We start from the raw sequence: 12,170 nt of genomic DNA, 5'->3' as shown, positions 1-12,170 counted from the left end.
CCTGTTACTTTGTCAGAACTAGACTTCTAAGATAAGCTAACTGATTAGCCTGGCGTGATAACTTAAACAGGTAAAACCAGACACACACAGGTGTTACAAACTGTTTTATTAAGTTTGAGTAGAAAACACTTTAATTTTCATCCAGACATTAAAACACGACAGACGTGACAGCACCAGACTTCAGTTTGTTTTTCGGCCCTTTAATAAAAACTAAATACACTGAACACTGTGTTTTATGTCGTTATAATAAGAGCAGATTAATCTAATAGTCCTGCTCTCAGTCACCATGGCAACATGAAAATCTGATGTGACTTCCTGTTCACTTGAAATCTGATCTGTTAAAAAATAAACCAATGGTGTGTTAGCTTCTTCAGACAGAAAAAAAAAGATTATTGATCATTGATCATCTATTAATCAACAAGTTTTTAACTGAAATTAATCTCATCTGTTCTGGGGCAACAGTGTGTCAGTGGTTTCAACTTCGTCTCCAGAGCAGGTTTTGGCAGCAGGTCAGGGTTTTCTATGAGCAGCCGATTGGGGGGTCTATCTGCAGCAGGTCTCTGTCAGCTGACCGGTCTCACTGAGACACAGAAACCAGATGCTGTTGCTTCCTCTTAGAGCGGCCGAGGACACAAAGGTCCACCAGGGTCCTCTCACTCCCAGTTAATGAACATGTAAAACCATGAACGCAGTTCCAGTCCGGTTCCAGTTCAGTTCCAATTCAGGTTTAGTCTGGTTCAGTCCAATTCCATTTCTGTTTCAGTCTGTTTCAGTCTGTTTCAGTCTGGTTCAGTCTGGTTCAGTCCGGTTTATAACACGACCGATGATGAAGCCAAAGCTCGATCCTGGGTTTGAAAAAAAGTTTGATGAAAACACATCAGAAACACAAAATGTGGAGGTTGTTCAACAAATCCAGTTAAACTGAGTCAGAGTTTGATAAGTAATTAATTGATTATTAGAACAGTCGTTAATGTTCTGTCAATAACTGATTAACTGATGCAGCTTCACATTTAATCAACATAATTAATGTAGTCAGCTCCATGAACCAGCCTCTGATATTCAGACAGACTGCAGGTTAAAACTACATCACTGTGGAAACTAGGGATGATCTTGGTGTTGGAGACTAAATCTCCCAGCGGCCCCTGAAGGCAGCACGAGGCAGCTGAAAACCATGAGAACCAGACACGTGGGTCAGTCAGACTGGGATCACGTACCACACTGGACAGAACTGACCCCCCTGAGCGTGACCTTGCCCTTCCTCCTCAGTTCGTGCTCCTCCCCCTCGTTGAGCCTCAGGATCAAGAGCTTCTCGTACAGCAGGGGGTGGTATGCTCCCAACGTGCAGGCGGCGTCATAGTAACGCTCGTGGTAGTGACACAGATCGGTGCGACGCACAGATGGGATGAACTCGTACACACTGACCTCATGACACAGTGACATCATCAGCAGGATACCTGAGACACAGGCACACAGTCAGGTACAGGTATTTGTTCAAACAGTTAAAATGAGACATTAAAAAATCAAAGTTAGGAGAATGAAAACATATTTGTGAGGAGTCATGTGACTCAGGTGAGACGCTGAGGAACCACCAGGTGAGTGGAGAGTAAATTTCTGTGTTCCTGTTCTTTTCCTCAGTTCTATCGCTGTTTCCTCATCCTGTTCCACTGTAAACACCACCTGACAGAGAACGGACACTCCTCCATGCCCTCAAAAACCACCATGGTCCAGCTCAACCGTCGGGTTTGTGACAGCAGCCCTGTCGGCACCGCCCCACCGGTGACCAGACCCTGTCCGGTGGAGCCGGAGGGGACCAGCGCCTTGGCGTCCGACAAGACGGACCCGGCCGAGCCGCTTGAAGTCTGCTCCTGAGGACGGTTAAAGTGACTGAAAACTGAGGGGCATGGTCAACAGACTGCCCCACCCCTGTGGTGTCATATGTTACAGTAGCTCCGCCTCCCGGAAACCTGTCACCGATGTGTGCATGATGTCACCCTGAAGTGTCTGCCTGAGAAGCTGAATGAAGACCAGTGGAGCTACGGAGGCCCAGCGGTGTCACTGTTCGCAGTCAGTGATTAGTTTTGATTAGTTGATTAGTTTAATTAAACATGAACTGTTAATCAGCTGTAAACATATTGAACAAGTTAATATTAACATATGTTTACAAGAGGATTTTAAAGATGTGACTACAGATGATTATGAAGCCATACAAACTGAATGAGAAATCATTCGTGAAAAATCATGAAAAATGTACAATTAAATTTCATAGACAGATTCATGAGGTTGTGTCATTATACAGAGAAAATATTGAACCCTGACCCAGAGGTCAGACACCTGGTCAGACACCTGGTCAGACACCTGGGTGTCCTCATCTGTGAGAAGTGAAGACGGTCAAACGTCTCCAACAAGTCCAATTTCCGTCCATTCACCTAGTCGTTACACAATTATACCAACACTACAGAGAGTGTTACCAACACGATCACACTCAGAGCTGTGACTTAACACAAACTGTGACCTGACACAAACTGAGACACAACACAAACTGTGACTCAACACAAACTGAATATTTTTCTGTGGTCTCTCACTCACCTGTTCACCTGTTCATGTTCACCTGTACTGGACTTCAGCCCCAACAAAGCCACACCCGCTCTGTGTGTTGTGTGCATGTTAGTTAACCTACATGTGCGATTACGTGTGCGTGTTCGTTCATGTGAGTCCTGTTGTGGCCGGTCTCAGTGGATCGGTCCAGGTCTGAGCGTGGAGCCAGACCTGGTGGAGAACCAGGGCCGTGGTTGTCATGGTCTGAGGTGCTGCTGCTCTGGTGCGACCTCTAGTGGCCGCTGTCGGCTCTGAGCTTCTCTCTGCTGGAGTGTGGTGTTGGCGGTCCTACCTATAAACCCAGACAACGGGGGGTTCGGTTGTATCGGGTCCTCTGTGTTGTCCTGGATCAGGTCCCACAGACTCCAGATGTACTCTGGGTGGAGGATGTAGAACGGCTGCTCGGGTCTGCGGCGACGTCGTTCCACATAGGCCGAGAACAGATCAAAGTCCGGTTTCTGGAACCACTGCAGGAGAACAGAGACACAGATCACATGATGAACACAGACACACAACTGTAAATATGTTGTATGTTACATTTATCTGTGACATAAACGACCTCTTCTGTTTAACACAATTAACATAATCAACGTCATGAACACTTCCTTGTCACTTCATGTGTCTCTGACGAATTCACTCTGTCATTAGTTAATTCATGAGTTAATTAAAGCTCCTCCTCCACCAGCTGAACTCCACTAATATAAAACTTCTGGATTAAGTACTTTTACTTCTGGTACATTTGATTCTGTATTGTAGTTAAATGTTGACTGTACTTCTACACTGTGGTATTAGTACATTTACTGCAGTAAAACTTCCTTTACTGCTGTTTGATAAATGTCTGTTTCTTATTTAATCAGCTGAAGAAGAACTGGAGCCACTTTTACATGATTATTGATTATTTGAGGACATTAATCTCATTCCACTGCACCATGTTGTGACTGAGTGAAGAAGCGAGTCGTTTAGATAAGAGTGTCATCATCATGAGTAGAAGACGCCACAGCTGACCTGCGTGAGGTTGGCGGAGTACAGAGCTGGATCCCAGACCACCAGAGTGACATCCTGATACAGTGAACTGCTGCTGAACCGATATTTGGGTCGAGCCACAATCTGGTGAGGAACCAGGTCAGAGGTCATTCAGAGGGATCGGTCGCCCCTTCATCAAGCAGCATGACATTAATCCAAAGAGGCAGAACATGAACACGAGTCAGAGGACAAATGATTTTATACCTGACGAGAGAAAACAGAAAACAAAGATGAAAAAAAGAAGAGAGACAAGAAAGAAAAGAGAAAGGAAAAGGGAAGAATAGGAAAAAAGAAAAAAGATTAGAAAAATAAAAATAAAAACATCTTTAAACACAAATGATCAGTTCATTAATCAATCAGCTGATCAGCTGATCAATAGAAACCCTCTCACCCCACACACATCTGACCTGAACCAGATTATAATCAGCTCTTATTCATCATTTGTCCTCCACCTGGATGGAGAACAGGAGAGAAGGAGGAAGAAGAAATGCGGAAAGAGAAGAATAGAATAAAAGAACAGAAGAGAGGAACAAGGAAAAAGAATAATCAAAAGAAATAGGTGATGTACAGGTGAGGCTGGTGGGCGGAGCCTGTACCTGAGAGTTGATAATGCGGATAGTGGTCTTGTTGCCCACATCCCTCTCGAAGCCTCTGGTGGGGGCAGCATTGAACCGAAGAACTGCATCATGGGAATCTGAGTCCAACGGGAAAAGAACCATTCATTAAAGGATCTGTACATTTATTACTTTACATTCTGAATATATTTATCATCAACCCTACACCCTATACCTGAGCCTCACCTGTCACACCTGCCACCTGTCAGTAAGGGCTGTTCTGTAGTAATACACCAGTCGTACAGGAAGTCGTACACCAGATTGTCTCCTTTACTGAAGCTTCAGTGTTGTCACAGTGATGTATCTCATTGTGTGTCTCCTTGGATGAAAGTGTGTGATAAATTAGTAAATTTAAGTGTAAATATAAATGTATTCCTACCAGTGTCCAGTATATATACGGTATATAATGTGTATATATTGTATATATACTGTGAATACAGTAGAGTGTAGAACTGGTTTTCTGTTTAATCTCTACTCTCTTCTTCTATCTCTGTTTTTCTTTTTCATTTCATTTTTTATTTAAAAAAAGAAAAACTAGTTTTCTTCATCCACCAGCAGAGGACAGCGACGTCTCATCTACACAACTGCACCTGACTCTGTGTGGTCTCACTGGTCCTGGATGTGGTCTCACTGTTCCCGATCCATTATTTGGTCTAGTATGTCATCTCCCTTCTCTCTCTGGTTTAATAGTGGTCTTCTTCTCTCTCTGATCCTGTATGTTGTCTTACCGATCTCCGGACCCAGCGATGAGTTCAGGAGCGCTCCAGCTGAAGTCACCACAGCACAGCTCTGATACTGTGATCTCTGGAGCTCCTGCAGGGTCAGTGAAGGCACCAGCCGGTCCCAGCCTAAACTGGAGAATGGTTCCTCCGTCCCGTCCAGAGTCTGGATCCTGGTCCTCTGCTTCAGATCACAGTACAGCTGCAGAGTGGACCTGTGGGCTCCTCTTGGGCCCCGGTACACCACCTGGTGTTTTTTGGAGCTCAGCTGGACCTTCAGAACCTTTTGGAGACGAGGACTCAGCATCCCTGCAGTCAGGTTCCCAGTCCACAATCTCTGCAAGACCTCCAGAGACCACCTCCTGTGGTAGTCCCTAGACCTGGACCTGAAGTCAGTCCTCCTCCTCCCCCAGTCCTCCTCTGACAGTTTAGCAGGTCTCCAGCCAGGGGTCCTAGTCCCTCTCTGAATAACAGAGGCCAGGTGGCGGGTTTCGGTTCTGATGGGTCCCGACTCTGCTGCAGACCTGGTCTGAGGCACTGAGGTTGGTCCGAGGTCCAGGATGTGGCACAGCAGGGACAGGAAGAGGACAATCCAGGCCAGCAGGACCACCAGGGTCCACTTTGTCCAGGACTTCATACTGGATTACACAGGTCACACCTTGGTGGGGGGGCAGCTCAAAGGTCCACTTACTATCTTTTCTTCTGGAGCTTTCGACCATACTCTCACTGTACGATAAATCAATAATAATTATTATCAGTATTGATCATTTGAATTGAAAGAGAACAGCAGCTGATGATGATGATGAGGTGATGAAGACCACAAATCTCTGCCATTTATTTCCTCACATCAGCTCTGAGGGGGCGGAGACTAACAGTGACTTTACCTGCTGAGCTCAACACACACCTCCATCACACAGCAGCAGGAGGCAGCACAGCAACCATCAACACCAGGTATTAACCTGTCTGAGAGCTCACCTGCCTACCTCCCTACCTCACGACCTACCTACCTCACTACCTACCTATCTCACTACCTACCTATCTCACTACCTACCTGCCTACCCCACTACCTACCTATCTCACTACCTACCTACCTCACTACCTACCTACCTGCCTGCCTCACTACCTACCTACCTCACCACCTACCTGCCTGCCCCACTACCTACCTATCTCACTACCTACCTATCTCACTACCTACCTATCTCACTACCTACCTGCCTACCCCACTACCTACCTATCTCACTACCTACCTACCTCACTACCTACCTACCTCCCTACCTCACTACCTACCTATCTCACTACCTACCTACCTCACTACCTACCTACCTCACTACCTACCTACCTGCCTGCCTCACTACCTACCTATCTCACTACCTACCTACCTACCTCACTACCTACCTCCCTACCTCACTACTTACCTATCTCACTACCTACCTACCTAGCTTCCTTTTGTTTGTCCTTCCTTCCTACCTAACCTCCTTCTGTCTTTCCTACCCTTCTTCCTTACTTACAGTTACTGTTGAAACCAGCTCTGCTGACCAAACAGATAGGAAGAAAGGGGGCAAGGAAGGAAGGGAGCAAGGAAGGAAGGAGTTTGTCAAAAAAGCAAAACTGATGTGAGTTAATTCACCACCACCTCCTCTCTGAATGTTAACGAGCTTCACCTCATTAATAGTCTGAGAGAGTCCAGGGTTTCTGTGTGGTTACCAGGCAACGACACAAACTCTAAACAGCTACAACTACATGTGCCACATAAACTCATCATCTACAGCTTTAATAACAAAATAATAAACTCTCCATCATCTACAGCTTTAATAACAAAATAATAAACTCTCCATCATCTACAGCTTTAATAACAAAATAATAAACTCTCCATCATCTGCAGCTTTAATAACAAAATAATAAACTCTCCATCATCTGCAGCTTTAATAACAAAATAATAAACTCTCCATCATCTACAGCTTTAATAACAAAATAATAAACTCTCCATCATCTGCAGCTTTAATAACAAAATAATAAACTCTCCATCATCTGCAGCTTTAATAACAAAATAATAAACTCTCCATCATCTGCAGCTTTAATAACAAAATAATAAACTCTCCATCATCTGCAGCTTTAATAACAAAATAATAAACTCTCCATCATCTGCAGCTTTAATAACAAAATAATAAACTCTCCATCATCTGCAGCTTTAATAAATAAAAACTTGAAGACAGACAGAATGAAGCTGAGTTATTTCGTCACATTATTGCATCATTATTTTCATATAATTATTAAATGAGAGAGCGGACATGTGAAGTGCCACCACAACATTTCAGGAACAAAAGAAATCATCAGACACTAATAAGTCAGGATGAATAATTGATCAATGGCTATGATTATCAGCAGTTTGTACCTCATTAAACAGGACCATCCAGAGAACCAGCCTCAAAATCCGAAAAACCGAAGAAAGCCGAGTAAACCCGAGTAAAAACGTAAAAACCGACAGACTCCAGGTCGGGATCATGGATGTCCTCGGTGACCTGGATACAGCACTGCCGCTCAGCGAAGACTCCCCATTGGTCACTGCTGTGAGGCTGTTGCTAGGAGACCTCCAGCTGTCAACACGTCACTCATTCCTCTCTGTGTTGTGCAGTTTTCAGCTGTGGGTCTGTTTTTCCAGCCACATGATTTTAACGTTAGGAAACGTCTCCAAAGACCAGAGGAAGTTCTTTTCTTTCTGGGTGACGTCATCGCTGTGCTCGAGCACTTTGCGCGCGTCCCGTCGTGTCTCGTGAACGAGCTTCTTAGTTAAAGTGAAGGCTGTCGGGAGTGAGAGGGAGTGCTGCATGCTGGGAAGTGTGCTAATTAGCATTAATTAGACAAGTGCAGTAAACAATGTGTTGGATATTTGGTCGGCTGGACTCCTGATTCTTCCTCTGGTTATAATCATATATTCAGAACTTCACTGAAAGAAAGTCTGATTTTCAGATGGTGAGAGTCCAGTTCTGAGGTTCATCCACTGAATCAGATGATGTGTTGAAGCTTCAGTCGTTACACTGATGAAAAGACTGAGTTCATATGGTACTGTTCTCCTGAGGGAACTGATCTAAACTAAAATTAACTCTTAACTGATTTAATCAAATGATTTAAATTAAATTGAGCTAGCGAAATCAATTTGAAGGTAATGCCTTTACTTCCTGTTATTAAATATCACAGTTGTGAAGTGGAGCAGTTATCGTGACGGTGAAACGGTTTATCTGTGTGTTTATCAGTGTTTTCAGTATTTACCTCAGTCTTCAGTGTGATGTCACCGATGATGTACATTAGACAGATAAAACTATGAGGAACAGAGACCACAATCCTGTTTGTTAATGCAGGTCAGGTCTGTCACTGAGGGAGAAGATCCAGTGAATCCAAGAGATGTTTCCAGGAGCCAGGATTGAACTGAAACAGCTGGATGAACCATCTGCCCTGAGGCAGGATGGTGTCAGTCTCCAGAGGTCTCGACTGAACCAGGATCTGAGGTCATCCAGGTAACTTCAGGTTTAACTCTGGTTTTCAGTCCTACAATGGTGGTTCACTTGTTCCCAGAGTAAATCACCATGGTAACTGATGCTGAACTCCAAACCTGTCACCTGATGATGTCAACCAGGTGATCAGGACAGTGTTAGGTTCAGACACAGGTTCAGACAGTGTGTGTGCATGTGTGTGTGTCGCCCATTCATTTATGTTTAAGCTAATTAGAGTAGAATATTGATGCATATAAAAATCCATGTGCTGTGTTCACATTAACAACACACTGTGCTGCCTCCAGCTGCCCAGTAAAAAGTTCCCAGAATCCCCTGGTGTGTGATGCGTGAGGGTGGGATGGGGGTGGAGGGTGGAGGGGGCTGAGGGTCCAGATGAGCTCTGTCGTGTTTCTTCATGTTTCTGTGTGAACACGTGTTACTGAGGCTGTGAACTAAACTGCACTGAAAAAAGAGTGAATTTATCTCTGCTGCGCTGGTCCAGAGCAGAACCAGGTTCAGGTTCATGTCGCTCTGTTGTTGTTAAACTTGTTGCTGAACTTGTCGCTCTGTTGTTGTTGAAGTTGTTGTTGAACTTGTCGCTCTGTTGTTGTGAACTTGTTGTTAAAGTTGTTGCTGAACTTGTCGCTCTGTTGTTGTTAAACTTGTTGCTGAACTTGTCGCTCTGTTGTTGTTAAACTTGTTGCTGAACTTGTCGCTCTGTTGTTGTTAAACTTGTTGCTGAACTTGTCGCTCTGTTGTTGTGAACTTGTTGTTAAACTTGTTGCTGAACTTGTTGCTCTGTTGTTGTTGAAGTTGTTGTTGAACTTGTCGCTCTGTTGTTGTGAACTTGTTGTTAAAGTTGTTGCTGAACTTGTCGCTCTGTTGTTGTTAAACTTGTTAAACTTGTTGCTGAACTTGTTGCTTTGTTGTTGTTAAACTTGTTAAACTTGTTGCTGAACTTGTCGCTCTGTTGTTGTTAAACTTGTTAAAGTTGTTGCTGAACTTGTCGCTCTGTTGTTGTGAACTTGTTAAACTTGTTGCTGAACTTGTCGCTCTGTTGTTGTTAAACTTGTTAAACTTGTTGCTGAACTTGTCGCTCTGTTGTTGTGAACTTGTTGTTAAACTTGTTGCTGAACTTGTCGCTCTGTTGTTGTTAAACTTGTTGCTGAACTTGTCGCTCTGTTGTTGTTAAACTTGTTGCTGAACTTGTTGCTTTGTTGTTGTTAAACTTGTTGTTAAACTTGTTGCTGAACTTGTCGCTCTGTTGTTGTTAAACTTGTTGCTCTGTTGTCGTTGAGGAGACTCTCTCCAGTTTTCCATGAAGTTGTTACACAAGCTGCTGTCCCACCAACACATGACTGTTGACTGCACACACTGTTGTGTAACACACACACATTAAAACATTTAGGTTCAAAGGTCGAGCTGACACCCAGCTCAGCTGTGACACTGTGTGTGAATCGCTGAAATCAACAGACAACATGAATGTTTGTTTGTCCTCAGTGTTCACCTGAGGTAACTGATAGGTGAGTCAGCGTCACATCAAATGATGATGTAACTTCATGTTCTGTTTTTGTCTGTTGCTCTATGTTCTGCAGAGTCAGAACACACAGAACAAACAGAGTCTGTGTGTTGATGATGATGATGATGACCCTTTCAACAGAGATAAAAACCTAATCATGTGATCAATACAGATGTTCATGGATGAAAAAAAAAGGTTAGAAGGTTGTGATGTCACAACAACATCTGTGTGTGCAACATGTTGTTGTTTTGGTTGTTGGAAGTCTGCAGTCTGACGGGGGGGTGTGTTTGTTCTGACAGAAAAGGCCAGGCGCTGTTGGGTGGGGGGTGGGGCAGTCTGATCCTCAGTAAGGCATATGCAGCAGCAGGAGGGGCTGCTGGGAGTCTATTTTCTCTGAACCAGTTTGACAAACAGCCGGTGGGGGGTGGGGGTGGGAGTCGAGTCTCCCCTCTATAAAGGCTGGGGGCATCAGACGGTGGCAGATTGAAAGGAACCACAGACACAGACAGTTAAAGAGAGTGAAGATGGACATCCAGACAGGTCAAGTGGTGCGTCCAGTTAGCGCCATGGAGAGTCTGGAGAAGCAACTGAGCTGTCCCATCTGCCTCGACATGTTCACCAAGCCCGTGGTGATCCTGCCCTGCCAACACAACCTGTGCCGCGGCTGCGCCAACGACCTCTATGAGTCCAGGAACCCCTACCACTTCTCAGGGGGGACCTTCCGCTGCCCCACCTGCCGCTTCGAGGTGGTCCTGGACCGGCACGGCGTGTACGGGCTGCAGAGGAACCTGCTGGTGGAGAACATCATTGACATCTACAAGCAGCAGCAGGAGAGCCGGGAGGGCAACAGCGAAGACCCGCCCCTTAAGGACAAAAACACCAAGGAGCCCAAATGTAAGGAGCACGAGGACGAACGCATCAACATCTACTGCGTCACCTGCCAAACACCCACTTGCTCCATGTGCAAGGTGTTTGGTCAGCACAAAGATTGTGAGGTGTCACCGCTGCATGCCATCTATCAGAGTCAGAAGAGCGAGCTGCGAGCCGCCGTGGAGCTGCTGGCTGCAGGAAACAGCTACGTCCAGGTCGTCATGTCGCAGATGGATGACACCTGCAAGCTGATTCAGGACAACGGGGAACTGCAGAGGAGGCGGCTGAGCGAGAGCTTCGACCTACTGTATGCCATCTTGGAAGAGAGGAAGGGTCAGCTGCTGGAGCACATCAGCCAGGAGGAGCGGGACAAACTGTCCACGCTCCGGGCGCTGGCCGAACGGTACAAGCAGCAGCTGCAGCTCAGCAACCAACTGCAGGAGAAGCTGCAGCAGAGCATGCAGCGCAGCGGCGTCGCAGAGTTCCTCCTCACCGCCAAACAGCTGCAGGAGGAGGCCCAGCAGGCGGCCAGGGCGGCCCAGCTGCAGAGGCCCGAGCCGGGCTACGAGAGCATGGATCACCTGAGCCTGGACACGGAGGAGGTGGAGGCCCTGCTCGCCCGCATGGACTTCAGACAGGATGATGTGGAAGAAGACCAGGAGTGAAAACAGTAAGGAAAGACTTTAAGAAATCAGTTTCTGTGTGCATTTGCTCTCACTCAGCGTCCTGGTCTTCTTCCAACACTGTCTGGAAGGCCATGAGCGTGATCGAGAGTAAAAGCAGTAAGAAAGGACCTTTATTGGACTTGTCCTGACCAGCGGAAGACCAAAACCCCGACAGAGAGTAAAAACACCAGGAGCAACGACTCAGTCCAGTATGAAATATTTGTTTTACTGGGAGGAAAACCAGGAGGCTGACAGAGAGCAACAACAGTAAGAGAGGACTTTGATTGGACTACCTCTGGTCGGAGGAAGCTGCTGCTGCTTTAACAAACTTCAGGAAGAAGAAACGGAGTCGTGCAATCTTTTCAGAAAGTTTTTTACTCTTACAAAATGAAACATTTTGTATTTGACTTTTTCTACTTTTCTATTCTGAATGTTTTTCTCGTCACTGGAGTCTGGACAAAGTCTGGACCACAGAGTTTATATATCATTTTGTCGCTGTGTGAAAATGAAAACTTGAACTGCGCCTGGTTTCAGACTCTGCTGTAACTTCGAACTGTCTTTTGAAAAGGTGTGAATAAAGTTTTGTTTGGTTGTTAACCCTGTGTTGTCATTTCTCAGGAATGGTCCGGCCTTACACTGAACATGACCAAACAAAGCAGACAATAAATTATCATAAA

The 12,170-nt window shown here is 45.4% G+C and overlaps 2 protein-coding genes and 1 long non-coding RNA gene across 3 annotated transcripts; 2 read left to right on the top strand and 1 right to left on the bottom strand.

Annotated features, from left to right (window-relative positions):
• Nucleotides 1-89: 89 nt before the first annotated feature.
• Nucleotides 90-5,411, bottom strand: LOC139622320 (beta-galactoside alpha-2,6-sialyltransferase 2-like; the record flags this gene model as incomplete). Its single annotated transcript, XM_071479520.1, has 6 exons — nucleotides 90-845; nucleotides 1,215-1,454; nucleotides 2,888-3,062; nucleotides 3,601-3,702; nucleotides 4,215-4,312; nucleotides 4,961-5,411. Coding segments are annotated over 6 exons (1,122 nt in total), but the record flags the coding sequence as incomplete, so codon positions are not given.
• A 278-nt stretch (nucleotides 5,412-5,689) lies between these two features.
• LOC139622322 (uncharacterized) lies at nucleotides 5,690-8,443 on the top strand. The gene is made up of 3 exons (XR_011691205.1): nucleotides 5,690-5,902; nucleotides 6,462-6,564; nucleotides 8,308-8,443. It is a non-coding gene; the product is annotated as an uncharacterized lncRNA (long non-coding RNA).
• A 1,895-nt stretch (nucleotides 8,444-10,338) lies between these two features.
• On the top strand, nucleotides 10,339-12,090 carry trim63a (tripartite motif containing 63a). The gene has a single exon (XM_071479519.1). It carries the CDS (start codon nucleotides 10,483-10,485, stop codon nucleotides 11,491-11,493), a length of 1,011 nt encoding a protein of 336 aa, XP_071335620.1. The 5' UTR covers nucleotides 10,339-10,482; the 3' UTR covers nucleotides 11,494-12,090.
• The last annotated feature ends 80 nt before the right edge of the window (nucleotides 12,091-12,170 follow it).

Source organism: Trachinotus anak, unplaced genomic scaffold (assembly GCF_046630095.1).
Source record: "Trachinotus anak isolate AG129_WGS33_773 ecotype Australia unplaced genomic scaffold, CSIRO_AGI_Tana_v1 ptg000006l, whole genome shotgun sequence".
Taxonomy (NCBI): domain Eukaryota; kingdom Metazoa; phylum Chordata; class Actinopteri; order Carangiformes; family Carangidae; genus Trachinotus; species Trachinotus anak.
This window is presented reverse-complemented; position numbering and strand designations above follow the sequence as displayed.